At 40.0% G+C, this 14,221-nt stretch overlaps 1 protein-coding gene across 9 annotated transcripts in view; it reads left to right on the plus strand.

Moving 5' to 3' along the window:
- Positions 1-14,221, plus strand: part of ARHGAP24 (Rho GTPase activating protein 24) — a 197,785-nt gene that overhangs the window by 31,754 nt on the left and 151,810 nt on the right. For 7 of the 9 annotated variants that reach the window (XM_085578196.1, XM_085578194.1, XM_021549220.4 and 4 more), the window contains one exon: positions 7,979-8,178. The exons of 1 other annotated variant lie outside the window; for it this stretch is intronic. In XM_085578196.1, the coding sequence (XP_085434322.1) occupies positions 7,999-8,178 (180 nt within the window). In that variant the 5' untranslated portion in view covers positions 7,979-7,998. Of the gene's footprint in view, positions 1-7,673; positions 7,796-7,978; positions 8,179-14,221 lie in introns of those variants that run through there. One more of the 9 variants, XM_085578193.1, reaches the window with a different exon arrangement.

Genomic DNA, 14,221 nt, shown 5'->3' on the forward strand with positions numbered 1-14,221 from the left:
CACATCTGCTTTTAAAAATTTTGACTATATTGTCTCCAGTATTCTAGCATGGAAATTTATGTCAGTATGGTTAATGTTTTTAAGTGACAGAGGCAATTACCATAAAACATTTCTGAACAGCATTAAAAGGATACTGATTCCTGTTTAAAAGTAGGTCTATTTAAAGTTTAGGTCCTGCTGGGGTTGGCACGCAGAGAGGACACAAATCTTGGCTCTGGTACTAAGTTTAGTAGGAATGGAAGCAGATGCACCTCTGAGGTTGCCAAGTTTGAGCCTTTGGTTCTGACTTGCCTGTGTTTGAGTTGGGACAGTGTCAAGATACTCTCTGAGGCTGGGTGGGTGCTCACTACCTGTGTACAGTATGTGCCTACCTGCTTAATATCCATGTACTCCTCTGGATGCATACAGGACAGCTGGGAAATGGGAATGGTAATTCTGGATGCAGGCAGGCACAGGCTGTAACTCCATCAGTTCCCCTGGTACACTGGGGGCAGGATGTTCCCACATGCACATCTGTGATGCCATGATCCTTCTGGGGAACACATGGAAGTGGGAGAGATTTGCTTCAGAGGAATCTCTCAGCAAATCACCAAGTGCTGCTGCTACTTTAACTTCTTTTTACTGAAAGGGATAAACATTACATTGTGCATAACAAAGCAGAGGAACTAATTTTGCATGAAATGTTCATAGCAAATAGGTTCAAAATAAGTCCATGGATTTCTGTTTGTCAAATGTGAACTAATGTAAGACTTTAAAGGTCATTGTGTGCTGAGTTGAGGTGGGTTGAGCCTTCCTTTGTTTCTCCTGAGGCTTCTATAGATGCATCAGAGATAAGGTTCCTACTTCTCTGAACATCTGAGTATCCGTAGAGATGTTGCCAGCTAGTACTTGCCAGTACTTTTTGCCAAAGCTGGGACTTTGCTGGGACTACATTTGCTCTGACCAAGAGAGGAGTTTGAAGTGTGCTGCAGGCAGCACCACACTTGTCATTCTTCCTCCCACTCTCCAGCAGCTACAAGCTCTTTCTGCAGAGCCTGTGAGCTTCTTTGATTTGCAAGTACTGCAGCAGATTTGGGAGGAGGTTTTTGCTACTGTAGACAAACTGAAATGTATTTTTGCTGCTTGGCAGCATATTTAGTGAATGTCATTTGTAGCATCTTAATTCTCTTGGTCAATTTTATAAGGAATGTGCAAGGTGTGAACTGCTGTGAATGGGACAACATGGAAAGTCCTGTTGTGTTGGATTTCCTAAAAAAGCATTCAGCCTTGTTTCATTCTCAGTGATTCACTAACAGAGGGCTGTTGACATCTGTACTCAGATCTCTTTTGCCACCAGTCTTTGAGAACAAAGAGTGGTGCTAGAGATTATTTTTATACTTTGAGAGATCATCTGTTGAGATCATGCTTGGACACAACTTTTAATCAATTCTTTTGTAAGTGAAGCTGTTATCTGCTGAAGTATTCACCACTCAAATGTGGGAATTTAGTTACTTTTAAGCTGTCCTTATGACTACTTTTTCCATGTAAAGTATGAAGCTGTAAACAGGGTTTATGTATTTCCAGTGTCAGATATTCAGAGGCAGTGTTACCCTTTGGTTGGAAGAGACATCTGGGGCTTGAAATGTCTTCCAGCTGTTCCAGATGCTGCTTTTGACTTGTTCCCTGACCTTTTCACTGCTCAGTATTTCATCTCCTGAGACTTGTCAGCTATTCTGCATTTTTTTTGTCCATCTTGCATCACTTGACCCTTTCAGCTATCAGAGGCTCTTTATTGCCTTGTCTGTTGATTTTGAAGCTTCTACAGATAGTTACAGCTGATCTTCTGTTGTATATAGTTTACTTCTAGCATTGCTGGCTGTGCAGAATAACACACTTGAAATGGGAGTCTGGGCAGAAACCTGGAAGCTTAAGGACCACTCCATTCTAGTGATAGAATAGTTTTGTGTTGGGAGGGACCTTTTAAAGGTCACCTAGTCCAATCCTTCTGCAATGAACAGGGACACCTTCACTTTTCCAGTTGATTTGGTAGCAGCAACCTTGTCTTGCAACTGTGTGCTACCATGTGAGGAAAAAGCTGGGGGGGATATATACACAGTGGGTAGCATGCAAAAAAGCGTAACAGAGATAATGTTATCCTTGGAAGCTGTTGCTGAAGTTCTTCAAAACCCTTTCATGTGCTGTGACATTTTGGAGCCACTCTTAAATCAGGTATGGTGTATCTGTACCAGAGAAACGATACCCAGACAGATTGTTTGCAAATGTCTGCCAGTTACACATCTTCTACAGGTGAACTCCATCTCCAGCCAAAAAAGTTAGTGGGCTTAGGAAGTGATGGTGAGAACCAAATGTCCTTTCTAGGTGTCAGGAGAGAATCTGTGATCAACAAAGTACTCTTTGCTTTGCAATTTTGTCATGACTTCTGCTGCCACAGCAGTGGTGGGAGGTCAAGAATGGAGAAAGCTGCTGTGTGGATTTTTACAGAATAGGACTGAATGGCAAGGGTATCAAAAGTTAAAGCTGTGAAAATTGCTCCAAATGCTGATCTGACAGTGTGATGTGATGCTGCAGTAACAGAAAGGCTGCAATTGCTTTGCTTTTACAAAACTATGTACACGTTTACTAACACTAGTCATTATCACAGAAAATAAATATACACATACAGAAGTGGATGTTTTCGAAAGTCCCTGACCAAATTTGTTAACTGATTCCTGTTGTAATTCACAAGAAGTTGAATGTCATCTTACATTCTTTATAAATCTTCATGTCTCATTTTATTTGGGCTGTTTAGAGCTGTGTCTGAATTCCTGTAAGAAAACAGCAGGCTTGTAAAGGTTTTAGTTGGTCTAAGAATGTGTTAGAAGGTTCTGACATGAAAATGCAAATGAGGTACTAAGGAGTTTTATTTGACCAAACCCTCAATTTTCTGGCAAAGTTATTTGGTCTTGGTTTTTGAACGGATCCCAAAATGTATTGAAAAAGTAATGGATGTCTTTCCCTCAGTTTCACCAGGCAGTGATGATCATCTGCTGCAGTTTGACTGCTGATAACACCTCTCACAGTTTTTTATTGCCTAAGGAGTAATTCTTTAGGCCTTGAAATCAAAATTCTTTCAAGCACAATATATTCAGGCTGTCTCTGTTAGGACAAAAGTGAGAGTGAGGAATGCAGAACAGCCAGATGATCTGTACCTAGGATCGTTACTGCCAGTGCTCCAAGAGGTTTGTTAGATGTCTGGGAAAACCTTTTGCATAAATGTATAATGTCTGTTCTAAAAGTTTGTGGCAGAAAGCTACTGGCAAGTGCACTGCTGCAGGTTTTGGAAAAGAGCAAGAAAGGAATGCTGTAAAATCTCTCCTTGCAGTGACAGAAACTGAGACATGCTCCATGCAATGTAAAAATGCTAAGCATAAACAGAATCAGCTTAGAAAGTTATGAAGTATGTTTTTACCTCTATGACATGTTTTTCCTTCTGTGTGCAATATCCCATTGACACAACAGATGAGTAGCAGTGATTTGAAGTATCCTGATGGTGGGAAATAGGCCAGTCTTCTGCTTCCTGCAGCAGTTGCTTACAAGCTCCTGCCTCTGTTGCAGCAGAGATTCAGTGCCATGGGATGTATTACAAGCAAGATGAATGCTGGCAGTGTTTTCACATACTAAATGATTTTAAGAAGGACTAGGACTAAATAAAAAATAAAGTGAAAAGAAACTCACTGTTTGAAGGCAGCAACTCTGAACCTGAAAGATACCAATAAACTCAGACTTATGCTCTGTGTAGCTTCTTAGGAGAAAGGGAACCCAAAACTGGACATCACTTGGAAAGATGTGTACATGCTGAAGTATTAATACAGTTTTACATAGCACCATTGTATCACAAAGACTTTTATGAATTTTGTGTGTATATGTATTTGGCAGATATGTTCATCAACCAAGCCTATTGTTGCTACAAAATTGCAGCCTCTTACTGCCTATGTGTCCATGTGTTTGGTGTAGAGAAGTCATGTCTGTAGTGCTGTATGTGCCTGCTCCTTTGTGAAAGCAAGGGAATTACATGAGACAGGCTGAAAGAGTATGGATCTGGGGCAGGCACTCTAGCAGCTTCCATTTTGTACTGGGCTGACACTGGGCTGCAAAGAACAGCATTTGAGCAGTGGCAAAGATGAAGAGTTACTGGAAGTGAATTCTGCTGATATTTGGCATGCTTGAAATGTGCTATCTTGGCCATGAGAAATTTCAGTGAGAAGAAAAACATTGACTGCAAACCACTGGGGTTTCTTGCCAAGCAGATCATCTTCATGCAGTCCTGTGACTACTCTTGTAGCTGGATTTGGTGCGCTTTAATGAGTTTCTCTGACTATTTCCTGGCAAAATGTTGGGATCTGGGGGAGATGCCCAATTTAATAATTCAAGTATTGAGTGAGTGGTAGCTGAGGAGAAACACTTCCCTGCTTTCTGTGCCTGCTGCCGGCACAGACCTTCCACATTGGCAAGGAGAACATAAGTGCAGTTAGTTGCCTTCTGGACAGACCAGTGAGAGAGGCAAGTGGCTTTATGGGAGCAGAAGAAGGTTGGATTGAGGCCAGCAGTGGTAGATGTTGATGGTCTCCGTGGACCAGGAGATGTTGATGCAGAGCCAATGTGACAGGGAACATTTCTCATTTTGTTTGCTTTGCACTCCTGATGTCCAGACAAGCCCAGGAGAGTGAGCCCACAGGCAGCCCGAAATGAATATATAGTATAGAATTTATTCAGTTCTGGTCATTACCTAAGTTGGAGGCTGGCCAAGTCAGTAGAGTTGACTCTGGCAGCAAGTACAAGTTGTGTTTCCTGTTGAGAAGATGAGTTTGAGGAATATTCTCATTTAGTGCTGAAAATGCATGGTTTTCTGCCTCTGAGAGGACTTGGAGTATGTTGATGTAATTCCACACTTTGTCATGTGTTGTTTACATACTGTTTGCACCTCACTGTTCTCTGCATCCAGTGCCAGCACCCTGATATTTCTGCAATTTATTTTTATGATCTTAGTGTTGAAACAGCTGTAAAAACAAGTAGTGAAAGTGAGCCAGCTGCTGGAATTTCTGATTCCAAGTCTGGTTTGTAGTAGGCAGACATTGAAAGGGAAGGATATATGAAAAGCAACAAATAAACTTAATCTCAGGACTAAATGCAAACAAGTCAGATGGCTGAATTTTTTACTGCTAAAGAGAGTTAAATCACTAATGAATACAGCTTTTTTTTTTTTTTTTTTTTTTTTTTTTTTTTTTTTTTGTACAGAGCATGTCCTAGGATATGATATACTGCTGCTTTAAAGGAGATCTTTCACTGTTCTGTGAGGACTTGGGAGCAGTAGACCTGTTGTCTCTTCTACACCGCATGTGTTTTAATATTGCAGAAATAGATAGAAATTTTACCAAAGAGATAGAGATGTATTAACATCTTCCTTAGCTAGATAAAAATCCATATACTTTGTACACCGATATCGGCACCATTGACATGTGACTTCATGCAAGAAGATAAAAAGTTATCTTTCATCCGAGCAGCTAATTGCTTTTGACTTTGGTATTTAGATTCTTGTTTGTGGTCTAAGTGTGATAGGGACCTAATGTCTTTTGCACTGCTGTGATACACATAGATACTGTATTTAAACTCCTTTGTTCCTGCCTTGAGGCTTGCCCTGGCAGCAGAGATGAGCTGATCAGCTTAGCAGTCATGCACCAAGGAGCAGGGTAGCCTATGGGTAATGATTTTGTTCCTTTTTTCAGTTGCAGTAATTTACCTGCTGTTTACAATGCTTTCCATGAAATATTTCACTAATTCACCTTCTAAAGGTGTGAGTTGGAGGGCTGCTTCTTGGCATCTATGGTTGGTCCAAGCAAAACCTAGCAGCATCCAAAAGATTGCTGCTCGTATTCAGAAGATGCCAGTTATGAGTTGGGTGCATTTCATTTTGGTGAGAGGGCAGTGTAGTCTGAGGATTTGTCATCAGGTTCATTTTTGTTCTTGCAATTATAACCACAGACACACATGCACACAAAAAATCTTGATCTGCTCTGCAGAGAGCCAGACATGTTTGTATGTTTTGTGATGCCACTTGTCTCAAGTAAATCTCACAGTACAAGTGTTCTGGGTGACTCTAGGTGAACTCTAAAAAGACAGGAGAAAGATTTCCTTTCTCTGAGAAGAATACCAAGTGATTAAGTTTTGATCCTGCAATTTGTACTTTGCTGAAACCTCTGTGCTTGTATTGAGGCCTGTTAACCTCAGTGGCACAGGGCAGTGAGGAGTTGTACTCATGGCAAGCAGTCTCCAGGATCCAGCCCAGACCAGGGATGTGAAAACAGACTGTGTGTGGGTATTAAAAGAAAAAGCTGTAAACACACAACAGAGGTGGCAGCTGGAGAAGTTGTTCCAAAGGGGATGTGTGAGCAGTAGGAAGGAGGAGCCAAAGGAAAAAAAGGGCTGAAAACCATTTCTGATTGGAATCTATTGATTCCTTCTGTTATTGTGATTTATTTTATAGCGATGTAACACTGTGTATTAATTGTCAGAAGGATGGTCTCATCAAATGAGTGTGTTACCTGTGTTTCTAGTCTACCTTAGAAACTGAGTGCATCCCTTTGCAATGGCAATGCTGATACCCATTCATGATGTTCAGTGAAGGTCTTGTTGCTGTGTAGGGGACCCAGAGCAGGAGTGCCAGGTTTGGACTCACTAACCCACTTTGCCAAAGTGAGAACTTTGAAGCTTCTAAGTGTTGTAAGAGATGTTTGCTGCCTGCAATGTCACGAATATTTCATTCTTTTCCCCACCTGATACTTGGAAACAAAAAGCTATCTAAGAAGTCAGCTTTTCCAGGCTCTAACAGCAGTGCAAGCTCCTGATGAGGCAAGAGATTGCCAGTGGTAGTCTGGAAAGAAGAGAAACATGTTGTTCTTCAAACACTTAGTGAAATTTCATGACTGATTTTGCACACTGCTTTGCTTGTGGTCATAGTCACATTTTATTCTGTTTAGGTATAAACTCTTTGGTACATGTAGGTTTCAGTTTGATTTGTATTTTAACTGGAAATGCCAGAACTTGCAACTCAAAATTGTTTGCTTGTGCTCTAGACTTAATAAGAGATCAGGAAAAGTTTTTTGACTGAGAAGCTTAAGCATATTACTACATGATTATATGTACAAAATCCATCAGGAAGAGTCATGGCTATCCAGAAATGGTTAAAAGGTATAGTTTTAAGAAGGCCAAAATGTTGCATGAAACTTTGTCAAGTTTAGTTCCACAATTCAGCTGTAGTTTTGACACAGTTATTGTGCCTTAAGGTGGGCCAAAATTCTTCATGATTTGCCAGATGACTATAACAAGTGTCTAGGCACACACTCACTTCAATCAGAGGTTGCTTGTATGAGGTGATGTGCAACTATTGTTGCATCTTACTGGCCCCATTCCTTTAAATGAACTTCAGTAAAAGGAGTAACAACAATAATAACAAAACTGCCCCCCTCTTGTCTGGTGGGGTAAGATTAAACTTTGGTGAAGCAGAAGCTTTTTAAACATTCACTGAAAGCCCTAAGCTTTTTTTTTTAAATGGGGACCTCCAGTAGTCAGCTGATTTCCATAGTCTGAGGAAGTACTGTAAGTTCATTCCTTGTTACTGTCTGTAATGCAGCAGAACTCACCCTAAGAAACAGCTGATGTCTTCTTCAGTGCTGGTCAAAATGTCTTGCACAGCAGTTGAACAAAATTTTTGCCTCTCGCCCGCTTTTTAGCAGTTCATTATTATTTTAGTGTTTTATAGGTGAGTAGTAGCTCTCTCAGCTGATGGGGTGCTAGTATGAGAACAAGCAGGCAGATGGCAAATGCTTTTCTAACACACTTCTTTAGTTGAGGCATGTTTCTTTTCCAGCTGTGTTGAAAGGAGTGAGTTACTGCCTGGATGATAATGTAATAATTTTACCTTTTCCTCTTGTTCGCCCAACAGGAGAGTTGCCTATTCCCAGTATGGAAGAACACAATGGCTCTTCAGAGACTCCTGCCCTGAGCCAAGGGCAGCACGTTGCCATCAAGTGTGGGTGGCTGCGGAAGCAGGGGGGCTTTGTCAAGACATGGCACACGCGCTGGTTTGTCCTCAAGGGAGACCAGCTCTACTATTTCAAAGATGAAGATGAAACTAAGCCTTTGGTAAGTGAAAGGAGATAGGATGGGAGGTCAGGGAGAAAAGTAAGTTAATGCAAGCAGAATTGTCTGCAGTGTAAAGCACCAAACTTTTCCATCTCTGTTACTGACTCAGTGTTGGATTTGGGATTTTGATTACACTGAGTCAGGCCCTGGCAGTTAATGTGGTTTCCCCATCAGACTCATTTCTATAACTTCCTTTCCCAGGTCAGGTTTTCTCATTTCTGCATTTTAAAAGGAGAGAAATACACAGGAAGTTCAAGTAGCAAAAAATCATCAGTCAGATGGACTTGACTGAGGCAGATGAATAAGTTGTATTTGAAAAGATACTGCTATTTTTTTAAAAAGTTTTTTTTCTGCTTACTATGCAGAGTATCCCTGCTTTGTGTCTTCCCAAAAAAGACCCTAGCCTGAATACATTGCCATGTGTAATATGGAACAGACTGGTGTGTGCCTGGCTGCTTCTGTTGTGGTGATTTACTGCTCCTTAACCCTCATATCTTTTCCTATTTATTTAGCTTTTTTCATCAGCATGCTTCAGGGCTGCCTAGCCCTAGAATGCCATAGGAGTAGGGTTAAATAGTTCCTCCTCTTGGGTCAGGGCAGGCCTGAGCCTCTTTGATAGTAAGGATCTCCTGCTAGCACCTACAGGGGTATGATAGTTTAATGTATTAATGATTTTCCAGATGTTTGTGACTTAAAAAAAACTTTGACATCTGTGAATTACTTCTGTGCAGGTACTAAAATATGATCATCACACTCATCTTTTTGATGGCTGCTAAATTTCTGATGGTATACGTTTTTTATGGAGTTTCACAGGGAGTTCTCAGAGATGTAAAACCCACCTGACCCTGTTTCCTGTATGGAACAGGCATGACACTTGGCTGAGCTTTACAGCTTGCATTATGGTGCACATAATGAAGAAAAGTATTCAGTCTTGAGGAAATGGTTTCCAAAGTGAGTTAATTTCTAAGTACCTATTTCACAGTCTTGGTAGCTGTTTTCCCAAAAAGTTATCTCAGATAGTATAGGTTAATCAAATAACACACTGTATATTTACATAAACTATATGATATTATGGATACTTTGAATATTAAATAGTTAACAATTTCTGGGAAATACAGCATATCTTCCACTATATATATTTTTAATCAAGGGTGTAAAAAGCAGCCATCAAAGTAAAATGTTTGGGCCAGATCCTCAGTTTCCAGAATATAACTCTGCTTCCTAGTACTTGATATCTGCTAGGATGTTTGCATGCAAAGACTTCATGACTTTTTAAGAGGTAGCATAATGCTGTATTTCATGGAACTTTCTACAGCCCAGAGCCCAAATTATCTTCTTGTCTATCTACTACTGACCTGTGGAATAGCTTCAGAAATATCCTATTGATTTTGCTGCTTCCCTTTTGGATGGAGATGGTAATTCTGATCTGATACTTGAGATAGGTTAGGTATCAGCTTGTGAAATAATGAAAAGCTCATTTGAATTTTCCACTTTTGTCTCAAGCAAATTCATAAAGAAATATAAAGTAGGGTGGGAAAAGCACTGAGAGAAGTAACTTAAAGTATGCTGATGGGTTTGGAAAATTTATGGGCCTGTCCAAATTAGATTCAGTCAATAGCTCACCTTGGTGTAGCTTTTGAAATGTTTCCGAAACAAACTGCACAAGTGTCAGTGCCTGAAATATGTCCCAGGTTCAATGCCATATACAGAACTATTTTTTTCCCATTACATTGAAAGGTTTGCTGCATTAACTGTGACAAGAAAATCACTATGACCTTCTGGGAACCCTGTTGTTCTTGCTGTGGAGAGCAAAAGCAAAGGACTCCGCTGATAACAAGAATTTTCAGTGCATAGGGATATTAGGAAATGGCAAGCATATTTTGTTATGTTGGATCTGTATTTAGGATAAATACCTCTTTGTTTACTACTGGATTGTACAGTCTGTGTAATTTATGGATGTACAGTAATTCTTTTAGACAATAATATAATGGAAGAAAGTTAATGAGGTTTTGTTCCAAATCAGATTATAGTTTTTATTTTGCAAGTTGGTTGGTTGTGTTTGGAAGGAGGCAGAGAGCAGTAGCAGTGATTACTTGTACTGAGGGATATTCTAATTGCACATAGTGTGTGTGTGTGTATATATATATATATATATATATATATATATATATATATATATATATATATATATTTATAGAAGGTGGAAGAACTATATTAGGAGAGGACAAGACAAACCAGTGAGCTTATGTTCATAGCTTATATTCATGTTAATGTGAATTGGAGAACAGCAGAATCCAGTTTGTGGTGCAAATTCAGCAGGTGTCCTGAGCACCAGTCTGCTTAACATTTGGGCTTGGCTTCTGTTCAGTCTGTAACAGATATTATGCCATGATGTTTGTGTTTTTGAAAGTGAGGGACATGTGAATGGAACCAAACTTTAAAGAAACCTTATGATCTGTCAGACTTCATTCTCCAAGTGATTGTGTATAATGGGAGTAAAGAGAAGGAGGAACATTTTGTGTCTAAACCATCAGTAAACGCCTTGGAATTCCTGAAGCAGGCTCGTTTCCTGCTAGTAGCAGAGATGGGTACCACATACGCTTTAGTCAGTGTGTGTACATCTCCTTGGCATCAAGGCTATTAAATTTAAAAGTCAGTAACGATCAGTGTGAGAGTGGGGAATTGCCTCTGCCAAGCTGTGCCTACAGGCACACAGAGCTAGTGAAGAACAGAAGAAAAAGCAATGCACAGCTGTTATAGTCAAGGTCAGTGAATTGTCATTGATTCTTTATTATCATCAAACACATGAATATTTCCCTTTAATGTTTTATCAATAAATTAGCATCTGTCATTTGCGCTGAAATCCCTGAAATATCTTTGAGGATCTGGCAAAGATGGCATTTCTGTTTACTGAAGATGTGTGTTTGGATAGCAATAATCTAGTTAATTCCACAGGAGAAAAAAAATCTAAAAAATCTAAAATCAAGCCATGTGAAGGAATAAAATCTGATTTCTGATCAATCTGTGTTATCTCTACTGCTTGGAAGTGATACTGGATTTTCCTTTCTTAATTTTTTTTAGTATTTTGTGTTTTAGAAAGCTAGTATTATGCTAGTATGAAGGTCAACTCTTGAAGCTTGAAATGTGGGCAGCTGAAAGAAATCAGAATTTAGGGTTCCCTGTCCAACAGTAAAGCTGTTGTTTAAATGCAGCTCATGAAAATTCATTTCTTCCTTTCTTCTCTCCTATGGTTAACCTCCTCCAGCTGTGTCAGAGTTGACATGGTCTTGACTGAAGCCGGGATGAGGAAGTCAGTGCCAGCTTGTGAGACATAGTGCTTTTTCTGTGCTTTTTTGATCAACAGAAGGGAGATTTGGAGCATTTTTGCAGTTTTGCTGTCTCACTCTCCCTGATCTTTATAAGCTCTTAATGGTTCAGCTTAAGTAACTCAGTGGCTCACAGTATCTTAGGCAGGCCCTGGGATGGGACAGGGGATTGAAGTGGAAAAGTGTCAATCTTAAATGTGACATTTGAATTGGTTGTTGACTGAAAGTGAGTTAGTGGCAACTGCATTCTTAAGTACAGGTCACTGTTCTGTCTGTAAGGGAAAGATGTTTTCTGATGTACAAAAATAATATATTTTGAAGTATTACTTTCTGGAAAAATCACAGAATGTAGTCATAGAATGATCTGGGTTGGAAGGACCTTGGAGATCATCCAGTTTCAACCTCCTGTGACTGATGTCCGTTAGGACTCAGCCCTTGACCACTACTGTCTGGATCCAGCCAATTCCTTATTCAACTAACAGTCCCACCATCAAATGCATTTATCTCCAATTTAGAGAGAAGGCTGCTACGGGGAACCATGTTAAGGACTTTACAGAAGGCCAGATAAATGACATCTGTAACCCTCCCTTGCCCACTGATGGAGTCACTCCATCACAGAAAGCCACAGGGTTGGTCAGGCAGACCTGCCCTCGGTGAAGTTGTGCTGGGTGTCTCAAATCACCTTCCCATCCTCTATATGCCCTAGCATAGTTTCCAGGAGGATCTCTTCCATGTTAGTCCCAGGCACAGGGCTAAGGCTGACAGGCTGGTAGTTCCCAGGGTCCTGCTTACTGCCCTGTTTGAAGGTGAGTACAAAGTTTCCCTTTTTCCTGTCATCTGGGACTTCACCTGACTGCCATGATTTTCAAATAGCATGGAGGGTGTCTTGGCATCTACATCAGCCAATTCCCTCAGCGCTCTGGGGTGCCTCTCATCAGGTCCCATAGACTCATGACGTTCAGGTTCCTCAGTGGCCATGAACCTGATCTCTACTTGTAGTGGGAGGGACTTTGCTCCCCCAGTCCCTATTGCTGTCCCTCCACTGCAGAGGTGTGGGAAGAGAGGTTGCCCCTGAGGACTGAGGCCGAGAAGTTGAGTACCTCAGTGTTCTCATCTGTTGTTAGCAGTGTACCAGTGTTGTTTATTGGGGTGGGTACGCCTTCTTTATCTTTTTGTTTTGACTTCTTTCCCTTTTTGATTAACATATTTGTAGAAGCCCCTCTTTGTTATTCTTTGTGTGTCTTGCCAGATTCAGTGCTTCCCATTTAATGCAATTTGCATAAAAATTTCATCGACCGATAAATCCATTTAATAGCATTAATAGAAAACTTGATAAACTGCAGTTGCATTTTTAAATTAAAATCAAGCTTCTAATGAATGCAAATAGAAATTACTATGATAAATACATATTTTGTATCTTAGCCTGTCTGGGAAAATCCTTCAGTATTAGTATTGAATATGATTAAAGATTGAGCATCAGAATTTTTAGTAAGTTAAAAGGGAGTGGAAAACATTTCTGTGTGGAGGGCAAAAACTTAATTGGGACATGTACTTGAGAATTTCATCACAGGAACTGTGATCTCTCCTTGCTGCCTAGAGCATTTTCAGTCAAGGGAGATCAGAGTATATTCACTCTGATCCTTGTCTCTGCGAAGCAACAAGAACCAGCTTTTGTGTAAATATTGATGAACATCACAGCTATTTAAACTGCTTCTCAGTAGATTTTGCTTTAATTTTTAAGAGCAGCCCCTTCAGTCTTGCTGAGGGAAAGATGTGAAGCACCAAGTCCATGCTTGGCTTCATGGGGCTTGAAAATCCACAAAGCCAATTCAGGGACTTGGTGTGAAAACAGCAAGGAATATCCAAACCATTGATAATGATTTTTCAATTTTTCCATTTCTAGGCAAAACATTTGTTATTAATCTAGGAAAGTAGAAACAGTTTTGGCATGGACATGTGCTGTAGGGTGAACTCTTGCCTGTACAAAGCTATTGTAAACTTTAAAGGGAGAATTTAATCAATTATACAGGTGGCACAAGAAATGAGCAGGTGGGGTTGGGGTTTGATTAAGGGATGATTCTCAGAAATTTCACTAGAAACTTAATGTACTGGATGAAGTTAAATAGGATTTTCATGGCATCAGTACTGATGTTTGCCAGATATCAAGCTATTTACCAGGAAGACTTTATGTTACTGGATAGTGGTGAATATGGAACTTAAAAAAAAGACAAAGAAAAAGCCTCCATGAAAAAAATCCATTGAAAAGCACACCTTAAATGGCTCTGTGAATGCAGTGGAGTGGAAGGTGAAGGGAAAGGATCAAAACTACTTTGGGCTCTTTTATTGGGTGTTACATTAATGGCTCCTCAATGATATGAATATAAAAAGGCTTCTGCAACTAAAGCAGTGAAATCTCTGAAGTACAGGGAAGGTCATCAAAGGATAAGTCTTAGCTTTTATGTGCAGTAGAAAGTTCTACTATTTCTAATATCTCTATAAGTTTTTATGTAATTTACTGCTGCAGATTTCAGCAACTTACTTGTGGAGACATTTTTTTCTTCAATGGCTTATCTAAGTGCTTTTAAAGGTGTAATACACTTTGGTCAGTAGATACCCATGGGAATTTTGTTCATGAGAGATTGGTGTGATAAGACTGAGTTTATTTGATACCAGGGTACTTCTAGTCCCATTATTCTGTTGGTGGGGAAGGTTTTATC

This window comes from Lonchura striata, chromosome 4 (genome assembly GCF_050655825.1).
Source record: "Lonchura striata isolate lonStrDom1 chromosome 4, ASM5065582v1, whole genome shotgun sequence".
Lineage (NCBI taxonomy): Eukaryota > Metazoa > Chordata > Aves > Passeriformes > Estrildidae > Lonchura > Lonchura striata.